The 18078-nt window shown below is 42.8% G+C and overlaps 1 protein-coding gene and 1 long non-coding RNA gene across 3 annotated transcripts in view; one reads left to right on the top strand and one right to left on the bottom strand.

Annotated features, from left to right (window-relative positions):
• Positions 1-18078, bottom strand: part of erp44 (endoplasmic reticulum protein 44) — a 143242-nt gene that overhangs the window by 2322 nt on the left and 122842 nt on the right. Inside the window, exons 7-11 of the mRNA XM_068010434.1 lie at positions 13535-13592; positions 13220-13336; positions 11247-11358; positions 3076-3217; positions 1000-1102 (exon numbers count right to left, since the gene is read on the bottom strand). Coding sequence (XP_067866535.1) covers positions 1000-1102; positions 3076-3217; positions 11247-11358; positions 13220-13336; positions 13535-13592 — 532 coding nt within the window. The remainder of the gene's footprint in view (positions 1-999; positions 1103-3075; positions 3218-11246; positions 11359-13219; positions 13337-13534; positions 13593-18078) is intronic.
• The window catches only part of LOC137346718 (uncharacterized), a 36521-nt gene continuing 31274 nt past the window's right edge, over positions 12832-18078 (top strand). For both annotated transcript variants that reach the window (XR_010968761.1, XR_010968764.1), the window contains exons 1-2: positions 12832-13019; positions 13848-13896. This is a non-coding gene — a long non-coding RNA (uncharacterized lncRNA). The remainder of the gene's footprint in view (positions 13020-13847; positions 13897-18078) is intronic.

Below are 18078 nucleotides of genomic sequence, written 5' to 3'. Positions count from 1 at the left end.
ATACTACTTAAATGTTGTGAGGGTTCCTGCCTCTACCACCTCTTCAGGAAGTGCGTTCCAGATTCCAACCACCCTCTGGTAATAGCTGCCCAAACATCTCCATGCTATCTGAGAGACTTCCCAGTGCACAAAATGGCTACCACATTTTGCATAAAAATATTTCAAAGGAATTCATGATACAGGGAGCACAAACATTTAGGATGTGATGAGGTGCTATATAAATACAAGTCTTGAACTGTCAATTAACATTACAATTCACTGGTACAATCAGGTATTTATAAAATATATAGTATTTACAGCACAGAAACAGGCCATTTAGCCTGTCGTCCAAGTCAGTATTTAATCGGCTTTATTTCCTGGTAATCAACTGTTGAATATGCCTCAATAGTGTTGTAGTAATTATAATCACAGTTTAATTGCTCATTGTGGGCATCGTCATGCATTGGCCAGCATTAGTTATATTGACCACCAGTAAAACAAATAAAAAGGGAAATTAAAGCTGAATAAAATCATCCAAGGCGTTTGTGTAGATTATAAAATTATGCACATGGATTTTTAAATATAATCTCAATTATAGATTTAATATACATTCAGACTTGTGTTTCACTCTGGATTTATGGCATCCTCCTGCTTAACATTCGACTGAGATTTCTAACTTGTAATTACCTCTGTTCATTTATTATTCTCTCTGTAATGCACTGCTTCAGAAGTTATATATACTGTGAGACTAAAACAACAATTATCAGTATTCAGTGTTAAAATTTGACACTGCCCAGAAATGTAAACGTTACGGCATTCAGTATAAAGTATACTGTATAGACCAGATACCATGGAGTAAGTCATGGTTGCACAGCCTGGAATTCAGACATTTGGTCTTGTGGTTTAGATTAAATATTTTTCATTCGCCCCACAAAAACTATTACTGTGAAGCTCTAATCCACTTTGGGCATCTATTACTTCATCTTAGCAATTGAGATTCTGGGCACTAGTGTTTCTTACCTGTCCAGGAGCAACATCAGTGGGATCAGGGCCATGGTGGAATTCCCTGTGTAACTTGCCAGAGTGTAGATCCAAAACAAACTGTTTCAGTGCACCTGGAGTACTGAAATTAAAATAAAAGTCAACCATGTGGGCAAACTAGAGTATGAAACAGGAAATAAAAACAAGGCATTTAAAAAGTCAATCCCAATTGATTCTTCCTTTTGGTTAGTCAGAGGCTATTTAATTAAAAGGAGGTAGAAGACGGAGTGTCAGTTTGCACTCTATGTTGGATCCTGGGATTCTTCCATCTCCCGAGGGCACCATAGCAATGACAGCCTATTGCTGCCCCTCAATAATTCCCACAGCGCATAGCCCCTACAACAGCTTTTCTGTATAGCAGCCAAAAAGCAGCAACAGCAGGTGTCAAACATAGAGTTTACAAATACGAGCACTAGTCAGGTAGTTGGTATTGACAGAAGGCTTTCAAAAGTCCTCTAGAGCAAAGTAATTGCATAGATACCAGAAAAAATGCTAAGGAAAGATCAATTTAAATTTCATCTTAGATCATCTGTTATCGCCTACTGCAAAGTGCTAAAATGCAGCAATCAATTTTATCTATAAAATGTCAAATTTGCTGCAATCTTGGGGACTGCTGTTAGTTGGTCTCAATAGCTCTGGACCTCCTGGTAAGCTACAGACAACAACTTATGAATGATCTAAACATCAAATCAAATTGTAAAAACACTTTTTTTTTATAAAGTTAAGCATCTTGCTGTAACAATTTCTTTAGGTCACATCCTCAACAATACCTTAAAGTAAGGTCATACTAAGAAACCTGTCAAATGATGGACTACTGTTCTGTAAATGCATACTAAAAAATTAATACATTTAATAGCTATTCCGATGCACAGCAATGAAAATGAGTTGCTAATGGTACAACTATGTGATAAGCTGCCAAAGTACCCCATGCATTAAAAAAAGGGAAGTTTATTCGTTAATGTAAAGGCCATAAGCAAGTAGTGAAGATGGATTTACAGGTACAGTAATTTTTATACTATCCATCATGACAAAAGGTGAAGGAAGATTAACAAATTCAGTTTCCAATAGAAGTCAGTGGATGGAGATTGGAAGTAAGAAACCTGGTTATTTTTCCCCTCCTTAATTCAGGGACATTAAAAGGACCCCGCCAGGATCCCAACTGAGATCATGTAATAGCACACAGAGGGATATATCTGGAACCCTCCTAGTCCTTTGTAGCTCAGAACCATACAAAACATTTATTCCATTGTATCAAAGGAAGCACTGGAATATGACTTTGATCAGACATCTCCTAAAAGACTGGATGGATGAATATTCACTTTTTGTTCTACTGTACAATCAAAAGATGAGTTATAAATTCCACTTGAGACTATCAAATGCAGTGTGTCAGTTTAAAAAAACTGAATCACACATCTGCTTCCACCCACCAGCACATAGGCTGTATTTCAAACAATATATTTTGCACATGGGGAAATTCCACTCTACAGTTTAAGGAAACTTATGTATACAGATTTCCTGTTTCTTTTTCAGTTAAAGCTTTTGAGGCCAGAAAGTACATCAATTTTAGATAGAAATATATTGGTATTTAAAACAATCACTTTGTGCCTTTTAATTCAACCACGTTTTTTGTTTTCCCAATGGTGAAAACTCATGTCTGTAATAGATATATTGCACATCTCAAAATATTTTTACCTTTTAATATTTAAAAAGAGATGATATTTTGGCAGAAACAGGAGGTTCAACAAATTTTGCAAAGTTAAGACCCGAGCTATGACATAAAAAGGGGTAAAATTTCCATTGGGGTTCATCCGCCAAAGTTTCAGCAGGGAATTTGGAGAAACCCCATGGAAATTACTGAAGAATATGTTTTACAGTGATGGCATAACTGAGATTTCAAAATATAGAAAGTAATCTCACAGTAGAGGATGCAGTGCAGCAACAGACACTAAGAACATGAATACTTAAGATCTACATGACAAACAGATACACTAGTTGATTTTTTTCCTTCAATATTCTCCAAATACAAACGGTTATAGAAGGAAAAACTATACTTACTCTAAGTCTTTAAAGTCTGGGAAGACATACATATGCCTAAAACTGTCAATGGCGATAACTGGGCAGTCTGCTGGTGTCTTCTGTATATGCAGAAGAGGATGACGGAACTTGTCACAGTCGGCATGCAGGAAGTTTATGGTACCTAGACGATTTATTCATGGAATAACATTCACATAAATGCATGAGGTTCTTTGGCCTGAATGTAGCATAACAATGAACTGACACTGCATTTACATTGTGATGAAAAAGGACATTTCTTCTTCCTTTCCCCAATCCCCTCCCAAAGGGAGCTGACTTTTCAAACATTTCTGAAAAAGATCGCTTTTGCATTACAGTAATCACAGCTTTCAAGTGGCAACAGTCTCCGCTTCAGAGACCAGTGTTATACATAAATACAGTTCATTTTCAAGCAATTACCATTCATTTAAGTCATGTTTACATAAGCCGACATATATACATAACCAAATCTAAAGATTCCAGATTCATTGAGTATTTTTGTTGCATTAGGATTAAGCATGAAGATCTTTCTGCTCCTGCAACTCACACTGTACATCCCTTGCATCCTTATTCCCATGAAAATACCTCCATTAGTGTGTCCTCCGATACTCTACCCTCAAATACCTTCTTGACTTCACTTGCGACACTTGCCTCCAAACTTGGACAACAGTTCGTCGATACTCCATGCTTACTCCACCCTACCAAGATCATTGTTTTCTCAAGACTTCCGACTAACTCTGGACTCCTTCCTGTTAGCTCCCATCTATTTGTTATTTCCCATTTATCAAGTTTTTATGCATCTTAATTTTTATATAATCAGGCCTGTGTATCCTGAGTTCAGTCTCTTTGCGTGCGTATTTTGGCTCCGCTCCGGACCTGAGCACATCTCTCTATTTCCACTTTTAAAAATTTCTCCTGTCTTTACCCCCTCCTCGACACCTCTCATATTGTCATGCCTCCTTTCACTTCTCCCTCTCATGTACAATGCCCTCCCAAGTCCCTACCCCAACCATTCAGTACTCAACATTCCTATTCTCTTGCTGCCGTCCTAGGCTCAATTCCCTCTTAGATGCCTACAGCTTCCCCCTGTGCCTCTCTTGGCATCCTCCGAAGGGCTCATTGAGGCATTCGCACTAGCTCATTATGGCCAGCAAACCCCAATCATCCCATCTCACACTCTCGCTGAACCTCCAGTTCCCAATGGGCTAGTCTTGACAATCTTCTTCCCATCTAACTCACCCCTCCCACTGCCCACCCTGTGGACTTTGCCAGAGGATCAGCTCTTATTGTCCCTCTCGGCATCTCTGTCCAGAATGTCTGTTCACTTGTGGACAAAAGCCCTTGAAATCTATGAGCTTATTGTGGATTATTGCTTCAACATTATGGCCTTAATGGAAACCTGGCTAAGGGGATGACACCTTCCCACTAACTAAAGCCTCCCCACTAGGCCATACTTTCCAACACTTGCCCAGTGTCAAGATTATCGTGGTTGCAGCGTGATGCGCATCACCAAATCACACCTCGGCCTGACCCCCTCGTCCTCTGGCACTTCTTGCACCTCTGAGCATCTCGTCTCTCATTCAAAATCCTAGTTTTCTATCGCCTGGCCGAGTACAATAAAAGTTTTCTTACTGAGATATTTTCACTGCTTTCCTCCCTCAGCCTCTGCTCCAAACAACCTCAGTCAGCGACTTCAACCTTCATCTCAACGCTTCGTGTTCTCTCTCCCAAGTTCACTTTCTTCTTATTATTTATTTAGAGATACAGCACTGAAACTCTCTACTCCCCAACTGATATTCACAGCGACCCTCTCGACTTTGCCATCTTACATGGTCTCGCTACTCTCATTGTGTCAATCACAGATAAGGCCATCTCAGATCATTTCCTTGCATCACTCTCCACCTACATTCCCCTTCGACACCCCAACGCTACCTCCTTCAGTATTCACCACTGGAAAAACTATCCGCCGATTCACCTACAACAGCAATTTCAAAATCCCAACTATCTAGCCTTTGGCTCTCCGTTTGTCACTACATTCCTGCTGCTACTGATTTGCTCAACTGCACCCTCATCTCCACTTTTCATGCCTTAGTCCCCAAAAAAAAACCCATTACTCTCTCCCACCCTGGCCATTCCAACTGATACAGCCCTCCTCATCCTCTGCTCCCCTCAAGTCCAAGGGACTCAGGCTTGAAAAGATATGGACAACCATTCACAGCCAAATCTTGCTGGGCCACTATCGGGTCCTTCTTTAGGCTGCTAAAACTGCTCACTATTCCAGGGTCATCCTGGAATGCAAAGATAACCCCCAGTCTCTTTTCTCTACAGCAAACCTTCATCTTAAACCTTTCTCCCTCAACCCTCACCTCCAACAAAGTGCGAGGAGCTCATGGATTTCCTTGTCATTAAGATCAAGACCATCCAATCAGCTGCCTCTGCTGCGTTCCTCCCTCCCATTGGCCAAACTTCCTCTCAAGTTTCCCCCCCATTGCCTTAGTCCTGAACTCACATCCTTCTCTATTTTATCTCCTATCTCCCCTCATGCCCTCTCCAAACTCAACATACTCAAGAGACCCACCTCCCACTCCCTTGGGACTATTGCCACTAAACTACTGACCAGCCAACTTCCCTTCCTGGCTCCCATGTTAGCTGACCTTGTTAACGGTTCTCCCTCTTAAGGTGCTCTCCTTTTCTTTAAATCTGTCATCACCCCTCTCTTCAAATAACCAACCCTTGACCCCAGTGTCCTTGCAAACTCCTGCCCCATCTCCAAACTTCCATTCTTCTCCAAGTCCTTGAACATACAATCGTCTCCCAAATCTATGCCCACCTTTCCCAGAACTCCAGGTTTGAAACCCTCTGATCAGGTTTCCACTCCTACCGCAGTATTGCAAAGGATCTTCACAAATGACATCCGATGCGACCGTGACAAATGTAAACTACCCCTCCTTGTCCTTCTTAACCTGTCCGCAGCCTTTGGCACATTTAACCACACCGTCCTCCTCCAATGCCTTTCCGCTGAGTGGGACTGCACTCGCCTAGTTCCATTCTTATCCAGCTAATCATAGCCAGAGAGCCCCTGCAATGGTTTCTCTTCCTGCTCCCACACCATTACCTCTGGTGTCCCTGAAGGATCTATCCTTGGCCCCTCCAATTTCTCATCTACATGCTGCCCCTTGACATCATCTGACAGTACAGCATTAGTTTTCACACGTACGCTGATGACACCCAGCGCTACCTCACCACCATCTTTCTTGACTCCCTCCAATGTTGCCAAATTATCAGATTGCTCATCTGACATTCAGTACTAGAGGAACATAAATTTTCACCAATTAAGTACTGGGAAGACTAAAGCCACTGGTCTTCTGGTCCCCATTCTAAACTGTGTTCCCTAGCTACCGACTCCATATCTCTCCCTGGCAACTGTCTTAGACTAAACCAGACTGTTTGCAACCTTGGGAATCATATTTGACCCCGAGATGAGCTTCCTACCACATATTTGCACCATCACAAAGGTAATTTATTTCCACCTCCGTAACACCGCCCAACTTTGCCCCTGCCTCAGCTGATTGCTGCTGAAACCCTCATTTCTTCCTGGTTACCTCTAGACTTGACTATTCCAATGCATTCCTGGCTGATCTCCCACATTCTACCCTCCACAAACTGGAGGTTATTCAAAAGTCTGCTACCCGTGTCCTTATTTGCACCAAGTCCCCTTCACCTATGTGCTTGCTGACTTACACTGACTCCCTGTCAAAGCAATGCCTTGATTTTAAAATGGTTTTAAAATCCCTCCATGGCCTGGCTCCTCCCCATCTCTAATCTCCTCCAGCCCCACAACCCTTCAGGATATCTGTGCTCATCTAACTACTCCAATATTGTGGCCATGCCTTCAGCTGCCTAGGCCCGAAGCTCTGGAACTTTCTCCTGAAAATCTCTTCTTCTTCCTTTAAGACACTGCATAGAAACTTCCTCTGGGCCAAGCTTTTGATCAACTGCCCTAATATCGCCCATTAGGTTTGATGTCTAATTTTGTTTTACTGCGCTCCTGTGAAGTGCCTTGGGACATTTTATTATGTTAAAGGCGTGATATAAATACAAGCTGTTGACGTTGGAGGTGTGTACAGACAGATAATTCACAAGTCAATTATATTTACTGTTCACTTAACCAGTTTTATATTACTCAGTATCATGTTTAAAAAGAAGTCTTGATTGAGCCAGATGCTAAAAATGTGTCATACTCTGATGACACAGGAACTCTGATATATTGAAGTAGTGTTTTTTTTAAATAAACGATGAGGCTCTTTACTTAACTATGCTACTACTACTGGGTGGAGGCTGTAAAACTGTTTGCATAAAGCCTTCCTCTGATAAAGTACTATACATATTTCAGCTTACTATTGGTGCAATGATTTCTCCACCACTCTGATATCTTACGGGCAGGAGAGGCACTAGCAGCTTTATTCTTTATGGAGAATCTTATAATGCAGCTATTTTCCACTCTTGAATAGCTCTGCTCAAGGGATTAATAAATTCTCCATAAATATTTAAAATGAATATTTTCAGATATTAATTGCAGTTAATGACCATTTCACATTTTTAGAGAGGAAGGTTTATGCTGGTGACACAGAAGATCTTTAGGAACATAGGAGCAGGAGTAGGCCATTCAGCCCGTCGAGCCTGCTCCGCCATTCAATGAGATCATGGCTGATCATCTACCTCAATGTCACTTTCCGGCACTAGCCTCATATGCATCATACACCCTCTTGCATTTGCTTCATTAAATTCTCTATCTCCCTCGTCGCCAAAAGGCAGCCAATTTTTGCAAAGCAAGGTCCCACAAATAGCAATGTGAAAATAACTAGGTCAACTGCTTTTTAAAAAATTCATACATAGGATGTGGGTGTCTCTGGCTAGGACAGCATTTATTGCCCATCCCTAATTGCCCTTGGTGTGCTGGTGGTGAGCCGCCTCCTTGAACTGCTACAGTCCATGTGGGGTAGGTACATCTACAGTGCTGTTAAGAAGGGAGTTCCAGGATTTTGACCCAGCGACAGTGAAGGAACGGCGATATAGTTCCATGTCAGGATGGTGTGTGACTTGGAGAGGAACTTGCAGGTGGTGGTGTTCCCATGCATCTGCTGCTCTTGTCCTTCTAGGTGGTAGAGGTCGCAGGTTTGAAAGGTGCTGTCTAAGGAGCCTAGATGTGTTGCTGTAGATGGTACACACTGCTGCCAATCAAGCGGGTTGCTTTGTCCTAGATGTTGTTGAACTTCTTGAGTGTTATTGGAGCTGCACCCATTCAGGCAAGTGGAGAGTATTCCATCTTACTCCTGACTTGTGCCTTGTAGATGGACAGGATTTGGGGAGTCAGGGGCTGAGTTACTCGCTGCAGGATTCCTAGCTTCTGACCTGCTCTTGTAGCCATGGTATTTATATGGCTACTCCAGTTCAGTTTTTGGTTAATGGTAACCCCCAGGATATTGATAGTGGGGGATTCAGCAATGGTAATGCCATTGAATGTCAAGGGAAGATGGTTAGAGATAGTCATTGCCTGGCACTTGTGTGGCGTGATAGGGAAGGTTACTTGCCACTTATCAGCCCAAGCCTGGATATTGTCCAGGTCTTGCGGCATTTCTACATGGACTGTTTCGGTATCTGAGAAGTTGCGAACATTGCGCAATCATCAGCGAACATCCTCACTTCTGACCTTATGATTGAAGGAAGGTCATTGATGAAGTAGCTGAAGATGGCTGGGCCTAGGACACTTTCCTGCAGTGATGTCCTGGAGCTGAGTTGATTGACCTCCAATAACCACAACCATCTTCCTTTGCGCTATGTATTACTCCTACCAGGAGAGTTTTCCTCCTGATTCTTACTACCAATTATGATAACTGAACAAATATGTGTTTATAGTGAGCCTAAGCATGAAAGCAACATTAAAATTCTACCAGGAATAACTACCTCAATAAAAAAGTCATCTGCTTTGACCAACTGAAAACTGGATGCCGGGTGCAGTACTGTCTTATCTCTAAATACATTTATGCCACTATGTGGCTTTATGCAACCTACTGAATTAAAAACATAATTGAATTAGCACTTGTGAAAAAGACATCATAATTAGCTGTGTCTCACCCAACATGTTCCCCCAAGCAGAGCAGTACATTGTTGCAGTCCCGAAAGCTAGCAGATCTTCACAACGTATGATGACAGTTAACTTCATAGTTCACGAGTAACCCAAAAGTTTAACAATATTGGCTGTGAACAATTATATTTCATATATATGTATCGTATATAAGCAAGGATGTTGTAATTGCATTGCTGAAGGTGAATGCAGGCATATCCAGCAGGTAGAATTTACATGCAACGATGTGCAGCAAAGCATTGAATTCAAAATATTTTTGAGAAATATGGGGTTACAGACCTGAGTTTTAAACAATGAGGTTACTAAACACCTGGTATCAATTATAGTGGGGGGAAAAAACCTCGAGCACTTAATTTGGCTGTGTAGATATCTCAGCAGGTCTCTAATGCAGGGAAATATTGTTAAACTTTGACATGTTGGACATATGATGCCATTGGCTCAGTTTTCACTTGTTGACTTCAACTTGTAGAAAACAATGACCTTTGGAGCCAGTTTTCAACCCAAGGCCAATATTTTAGATTTAGTTGGCACTTTCTATATGAACGATAGGAGCATATGGAGAAGTATTTTATTTAAGGAAGGATAAAAATGCATTAGAGGCAGTTCAGAGAAGGCTCACTCGACCGATACCTGGGATTGTGGGGGGGGGGGGGGGGGGGGGGGTGGGGTTACCTTATGAAGAAAGATTGGACGCGTTGGGTCTGAATACATTGGAGTTTAGAAGAATGAGAGGTGATCTTATTGAAACATGTAAGATCCTGAGAGGACTTGACAGGGTGGATGCTGAAAGGATGCTTCCCCTTGTGGGAGAGACTAGAACCGGGGGACACAGTTTAAAAATAAGGGTCGCCCATTTAAGACGTTGTTGAGGAGAAATTTGTTCTCTCAGAGGGTTGAGAGTCTTGTAGAGGCAGGGTAACTGAATATTTTAAGGTAGAGCTAGATAAATTCTTGACTGACAAGGGAGTCAAAGGGTATCGGGGTAGGCAGGAAAGTGGAGTCGAGGCTACAATCAGATCAGCCATGACCTTATTAAATGACAGCGCAGGCTCAAAAGGGCGGCACAGTGGCGCAGTGGTTAGCACCGCAGCCTCACAGCTCCAGCGACCAGGGTTCAATTCTGGGTACTGCCTGTGTGGAGTTTGCAAGTTCTCCCTGTGTCTGCGTGGGTTTTCGCCGGGTACTCCGGTTTCCTCCCACCACCAAAAGACTTGCAGGATGATAGGTAAATTGGCCATTGTGTAGGTAGGTGGTAGGAGAATTGAGGGAAGGTGGGGATGTGATAGGGAATATGGGATTAATGTAGGATTAGTATAAATGGGTGGTTATTGGTTGGCACAGACTCGGTGGGCCAAAGGGCCTATTTCAGTGCTGTATCTTTGTATGACTCTAAGACTGGTTTAGTTGATCATGTCAACGACTATAGAGGGGTCAAGGAAGGATAATGCACCATGGTCACCAGTTAGGGTTGTCATGGTGTTGTAGCAGGGATGGAAGCCTGATTGGCGAGATTCAAATGTGGAGTTGCAGGAAAGATGGGCTTGAATTTGAAAGGCAACACATTCAAGCGCTTGAAGGGGAAAAGATGTTGGAGACAGTGCGGTAATCTGCAAGGACCGAGGGGGTTGAAGGCAGGTATATGAGGAGGAAGGTGCTGATGGCAAGTTTGAAAGGTAAAGTGACAGTATCAGAGGAGAGGCAACCATTTACAATGTCAGCTAGCTTAGCAACCAGGAAGGAAACTGAGTCGTCAGTGGTTTAGTGGCCATTTACCTCATTGTGGGACTTTGCTATGTGCTGCCATGTTTTCATCCATGACAACACTGGCTATACTTCAAAGGTACATCATTGGCTGTGAAGTGCTTGCAGATATTGAGGTCATGAAAATGCTACATAAATGCACACTGTCTTTGTGTATAAAACGTACGTTATATCTATAGCTCACATAATTATTCAAGTACTTTTACATACCACAGCTGATCAGAAGTGAAACAAGAAAACAAATGTATTAGCAGAGGAAAAAAATTACCTTTCTCACTGATCAGCTGCCGTGCAGTTTCATGCTGGAATTTCTCCAAACTTGCAGTGTCCTCTTTCAAGTGGAACAGTATAAGGAATGGTAGCCCCTCTTCAGTTAACTCCTGAAAAGTGAAAACTCCATTAAAAATATTAAACAACCCATTTTGAAATGATGCCTCTTCAAACACATTTTAGTTAAATTGTATTTTGACAGCTATTAAACAAATAATTTAAATCCAGAGCGAGAAAAGGCCATTTGGTCATAGCTACTTCATCTAGTACTCGAACTGTCCCATTTTAGAATCCAAATGCATTTGAATGTCCCCGTTAGTCACTATTGCCCTGTCTAATAGATTATTCAAAATCTTTATCACAGAGTAAAGAAGTTGCTCATAATATCCATTTTATAAGTTAACCTTTCAGAATTTAAGTTTATATCTTGTGCTTTTTCATGCTGCTTTTCTTTATATTCAATTGCAGTGACCACCAGCATGGAGTTCAGTACTCCAAGTGTGGCCTGACCATTGCATAACCTCTGAAGTCTTTATTGTTTTGGCTATATACCTGATCATTCTGTTTGAAAAAAAAATCTTGCCACATTGTCTAGACATTCAAAGTGACCAGTCAATGACTATGCCTAGGTCCATTTCCAATTTTTCCTTTGTTAGTTTAGTATATGAACATACTTATGCTGCATATTTTAACCAATTTACAAAACTTTATTCAACGGGTAAGTTTCATTTGACATTTTTCTGCCCAATTGCACAACTGATCTTATTCATTCTGAAAATTTGTTGCTACATTTTCTCTCCCTACTGTTTTCTGACTTCAAAAACTTACATACTAACAAATATGCCTTTGGCTTTCATTCCCAGATCACTTCTATAGATTAGAAATAGAAATGCAAGCAATGATATATGCAGGAGTCTGGTCAGCAGCTTTCCACATCACAACTTAATTACCTCACAATGATTTACACCATTGTTAAAAAAAATTGCTCCTGCCTGCAGAGGGAGATACACACACATTTGCCTTGGTCTGCTCATTTACAGTCCCATTGGTGCAGTCATTGGGGTATTATTAGCAGCTAAACTATTTGGAAACTTGTGTGCAGCCTTTAAAAAGGTAATTCAGCCTTCACTCTTCAGCAGCAGGTCGAGGGACAAACAGGGAAGAGAGGAACAGTGTTTAATGCTCTAATAACTTCACTACATGTCTTAGCAGTGTTTTTATGATGCTTGTCCAGCATTATGACTGAGCTAGGACCATCTAGACCCAGAGGGCTACATGACATGGTACCAATCTTAGATAAGAAGAATGTACAACTTTGCTCACATCCAAGTCCTCCTGGAGGACAACAGATGGCAGGAACTCCTCACTTCTGCCCATATTAGCTGATCCCAGCACAAAAGTTTGGGGAACAGGAAACTAAGGATTTTTCTTTCGAGACTGATCCGAAAGAATTTCTTGTGCCAAGAAATATCAGCCATTTAATTTGTACAGGCTATTCTTTTGTAATCTTTAAAAACACCATTGAATGGTGCAAGGCAAAAATGTAATGATACATCCTCATTTGAGAGTGGAGCTGTCCAAGGAGCAGGAAGGAAATGTGTTTTTAAAAAGTAAAGTTAACCCAAGCTACACTCGTATGATCTTGTGACATGTTACAGCTGCAGCAGTGGAGATGCGAAAATAATGCACATAATTGCCCATTTAACCAGGATGGGTAGTTTTACGAGAGAAGTCAGAACAGCAAGCTTGAAAACTGAAAAAACATATCCAGGTCAGTTGTCGAACATAATTTTGCAATATTATAAGTGTTATGTTTGCGTGCTTTGTCCTCAAATTGCAATTATTTAAGGGGAAAAGCAGACTCAGAATTGCAGATTGCCATGGGTTAAGCAATGTATTCGAAGAAAATGTTTGTGATATTAATTCAAGTTTAAAAAAAAAGATATGCATGTAGATGAAACTCACGCTTACCTCACCATTTTCAAAAGTGATTTCTCTAACCAGTGGAACACACTTATCTTGAGTCCAGGCAAATGCCAAGTCAAAGTTGGTTAATGAACCCAAATACACCATGTCGGGACTATTCTCCTAAGGAATAGGGTAAAATATACACTCAGAACCAAATAAATTGGCATGTTGAAACACAAAACAGCTTCACAGTACTACGAGAGTTAACGTTACAGAATGATTACCAAGCTATTAAGGAAAACTAGTTATGAATTCTAAGTGGAAAACAGTAGGCTAAGTGGTTTGAGCAATTACTGACAAGAGGGACTATGAACCTACCCCGAGTGGTTTGTAAATGACGTTGTCACCACTATATCTCTCTGGTTTTGCAACACTCCTAAAAAAGGAAATAGAGCGATCAGGATATACATCACTCACATTAGTTTCAACGCTGTGCTATAAAATTATTCGGTAACAGCATACCTATTCTATAACAGAATTATCCACTGTAACCTAATGTGCAATCCATCTCTCCTGGACTATAAGTGGTCATAGACAGTCATGATTTAGTGGAACAAAGGTACTGGCAGGCAAAAGCGTTAGTATTGCTGATCTCAAATGAAATTAACATTTTTTTTTTGCTGAAACACAGGACATGGCACGCAAGACATTTTGATCTGTTCACTAAACATTGTGCTGAGGTGAGCTGAACATATCTACTGCTAGGTATTAAATACAACTTGAAATAGAACATCACTCAGAATTACATTCAGTCGTATGAATCATACGTGGTTTGTTTTATTGTTTTGTTTTGGAGATACAGCACTGAAACAGGCCCTTCGGCCCACCGAGTCTGTGCCGACCATCAACCACCCATTTATACTAATCCTACACTAATTCCATATTCCTACCACATCCCCACCTGTCCCCATATTTCCCTACCACCTACCTATACTAGGGGCAATTTATAACGGCCAATTTACCTATCAACCTGCAAGTCTTTGGTTCTGTAGTTAATATTTCTTCAATATATATAATGCCAAAACAGTCAGTGGGCAGTGAGAAACACTGAAAAGATATCATGAGTAACCCCAGCCTTTAAACAGCACTTAAAATGAGGCGGCCTCAAAAACATGAATTATTCATTTCCAAATGGCACTTCCTATTCATACGAACATAGGAATTAGGAGGAGTAGACCACTCAGCCCCTGGAGCTTGCTCCGCTTTTCAACAAAATCATGGCTGATTTAATTGTAACCTCAACTCCACATTCCTGCCTACCCCCAATAACCTTTCACCCCCTTGCTTATCAAGAATCTACCTACCTCTGCCTTAAAAATATTCAAAGACTTTGCTTCCACCGCCTTCTGAGGAAGAGCTTTCCAAAGATTTTAAAGTTAGGTTATGGCAGGTTAGCTCAGCCAAGTGGAATGTACGTCCTGCGGTATGTGGGAAGTCATGGACGCACCGCGTGTCCTAGACAAACATATCTGCAGGAAGTGTCACCAGCTGCAGAAGCTTGAGCTCCGGGTTTCGGAACTTGAGCGTCAGCTGGAGTCGCTGTTGTGCATCCGCAAGGCAGAGAACTACGTGGATAACATGTTTAGGGAGGTGGTCATACCGTAAGGTTAGGAGCATGCAGGCAGAGAGGGAATGGGTGACTGCCAGGCAGTCCAAGAGAACCAGGCAGGCAGTGCAGGAATCCAGAATCTAGCTTGCTTGCTAATCGGTTCTCCATTTTGAATACTGGTGAGAGCGATGGTTCCTCAGGGGAGTCCAGCCAGAGCAAAGTCTGTGGCACCAAAGTCCATAGCTCAGCTGCACAGGAGGAGAGGAAGAAGAGTGGAAGAACAATAGTGATAGGAGATTCAATACACAGGGGATCAGACAGGCATTTCTGCGGCACTAAAGGTGACTCCAGGATGGTGTGTTGTCTCCCTGGTGCCAGGGTCAAGGAATGTCACGGAGGGCTGCAGGACATCCTTCAGGGGGAGGGTGACCAGCCAGAGGTCGTGGTCCATATTGGTGTCAATTAAATAGGTAGGAAGAGGGATCAGCTCCTGAAAGCAGATTTTAGGGAGTTAGAAAGGAAATTAAAAAACAGGACCTCTAAAATAGTAATCTCAGGATTACTCCCAGTGCCATGTGCTAGTGAGCATAGGAATAGGAGGATTACGTACGAACATACGAATTAGGAGTAGGCCACTCGGCCCTTCGAGCCTACTCCGCCATTCAATAAGTTCATGCTTGAACTGATTACTCCACATTTCAACCTACCCGGATAACCTTCCATCACCTTGCTTATCAAGAATCTATGTAACCCTGCCTTAGAAATATTCAAAGACTCTGCTTCCACCGCCTTTTGAGGAGGAGAATTCCAAAGACTCTCAACCTTCAGAGAAAAATTTTCTCCTCATCTCTGTCTTAAATGGGTGATCCCTTATTTTTAAACAGTGACCACTAGTTCCAGATTCTCCCACAAGGGGAAACTTCCTTTGCGCATCCACCCTGTCAAGACCCCTCAATCAAGTCCCTCTTACAATCCGAAACTCCAGCGGACACAAGCCTAGCCTATCCAATCATTCCTCGTAAGACAGCCCACCCATTCCAGGTTTTAGTCCAGTAAACCTTCTCTGTACTGCCTCCAACACATTTACATCCTTCCTTAAATAAGGAGACGAGTACCATACACAGTATTCCAGGCATGGTCTCAAAAATGTCCTGTATAGCTGAAGCATAACCTCCCTACTTTTGTATTTAATTCCCCTCATGATAAACTTTAACGTTCTATCATCTAGAATGAAACCGGACGGACCACCTGGCATCGACCTAGGCACCGGAAACAACAAGGCCAAACCAAGCCCTGTCGACCCTGCAAAGTCCTCCTTACTAACATCTGGGGGCTTGTGCCAAAGTTGGGAGAGCTGTCCCACAGACTAGTCAAGCAACAGCCTGACATAGTCATACTCGCGGAATCATACCTTACAGACAATGTCCCAGACACTGCAATCACTATCCCTGGGTATGTTCAGTCCCACCGGCAGTGCAGACCCAGCAGAGGTGGCGGGACAGAGGTCTACAGTGGGGAGGGGAGTTGCCTTGGGAGTCCTTAACATCGACCTTCGGACCCCATGAAGTCTCATGGCATCAGGTCAAACATGGGCAAGGTAACCTCCTACTGATAACCACCTACCACCCTCAGCTGATGAGTCAGTACTCCTCCATGTTGAACACCACTGAGGGTAGCAAGGGCACAAAATGTACTCTGGCTGGGAGACTTCAATGTCCATCACCAAGAGTGGCTCGGTAGCACCACTATTGACCGAGCTGGCTGAGTACTAAAGGACATAGCTAGGTCTGCGGCAGGTGGTGGGGGGAACCAACACGAGGGAAAAACATACTTGACCTTGTCCTCACCAATCTGCCTGTCGCAGATACTTCTGTCCATGACTGTATTGGTAGGAGTGACCACTGCATAGCCCTTGTGGAGACGAAGTCCTGCCTTCACATTGAGGATACCGTCCATCGTGTTGTGTGGCAACATCACCGTGCTAATTGGGATAGATTTCGAACAGATCTAGCAATGCAAAACTGGGCATCCATGAGGCGCTGTGGGCCATCAGCAGCAGCAGAATTATACTCAACCACCATCTGTACCCTCATGGCCCGGCATATTCCCCCCCCCACTCTACCATTACCATCAAGCCAGGAGACCAACCCTGGTTCAATGAAGAGTGCAGAAGGGCATTGCAAGAGCAGCACCAGGCATACCGCAAAATGAGGTGTCAACCTGGTGAAGCTACAACCCAGGACTACTTGCATGCCAAACTGCATAAGCAGCATGCAATAGACAGAGCTAAGCGATCCCATAACTAATGGATCAGATCTAAGCTCTACAGTCCTGCCACATCCATCGTGAATGGCGGTGGACAATTAAACAACTAACTGGAGGTGGCGGCTCCACAAATATCCCCATCCTCAATGATGGGGGAGCCCAGCACATCAGTGCGAAAGATAAGGCAGAAGCATTTGCAACAATCTTCAGCCAGAAGTGCCGAGTTGATGATCCATCTCGGCCCCTTCCTGATGTCCCCAGCATTACAGATGCCAGACTTCAGCCAATTCAATTCACACCGCGTGATATCAAGAAATGACTGAAGGCACTGGATACTGCAAAGGCTATGGGTCCTGACAATATTCCGGCAATAGTACTGAAGACCTGTGCTCCAGAACCTGCCGCACCCCTAGCCAAGCTGTTCCAGTATAGCTACAACACTGGCATCTACCCGGCAATGTGGAAAATTGGCTGGGTATGTCCTGTACACAAAAAGCAGGACAAGTCCAACCCGGCCAATTACCGCCTCATCAGTCTACTCTCAATCATCAGTAAAGTGATGGAAAGTGTCATCAACAGTGCCATCAAGCAGCACTTGCTTAGCAATAACCTACTCAGTGATGCTCAGTTTGGGTTCCGCCAGGGCCACTCAGCTCCTGATCTCATTACAGCCTTGGTTCAAACATGGACAAAAGAGCTGAACTCAAGAGGTGAAGTGGGAGTGACTGCCCTTGACATCAAGGCAGCATTTGACCGAGTATGGCATCAAGGAGCCCCAGCAAAACTGGGGTCAATGGGAATCAGGGGGAAAACTCTCTGCTGGTTGGAGTCATACCTAGCACAAAGGAAGATGGCTGTGGTTGTTGGAGGTCAATCATCTGAGCTCCAGGAGTTCCTCAGGGTAGTGTCCTAGGCCCAACCATCTTCAGCTGCTTCATCAATGACCTTCCTTCTATCATAAGGTCAGAGGTGGGGATGTTCGCTGATGATTGCACAATGTTCAGCACCATTCGCGACTCCTCAGAAACTGAAGCAGCCCATGTAGAAA

The sequence above is a fragment of the Heterodontus francisci genome, chromosome 2 (assembly GCF_036365525.1).
Source record: "Heterodontus francisci isolate sHetFra1 chromosome 2, sHetFra1.hap1, whole genome shotgun sequence".
NCBI lineage: Eukaryota > Metazoa > Chordata > Chondrichthyes > Heterodontiformes > Heterodontidae > Heterodontus > Heterodontus francisci.
The sequence above is the reverse complement of the archived record's forward strand: the minus strand, read 5'-3'. Positions and strand labels throughout refer to the sequence as shown.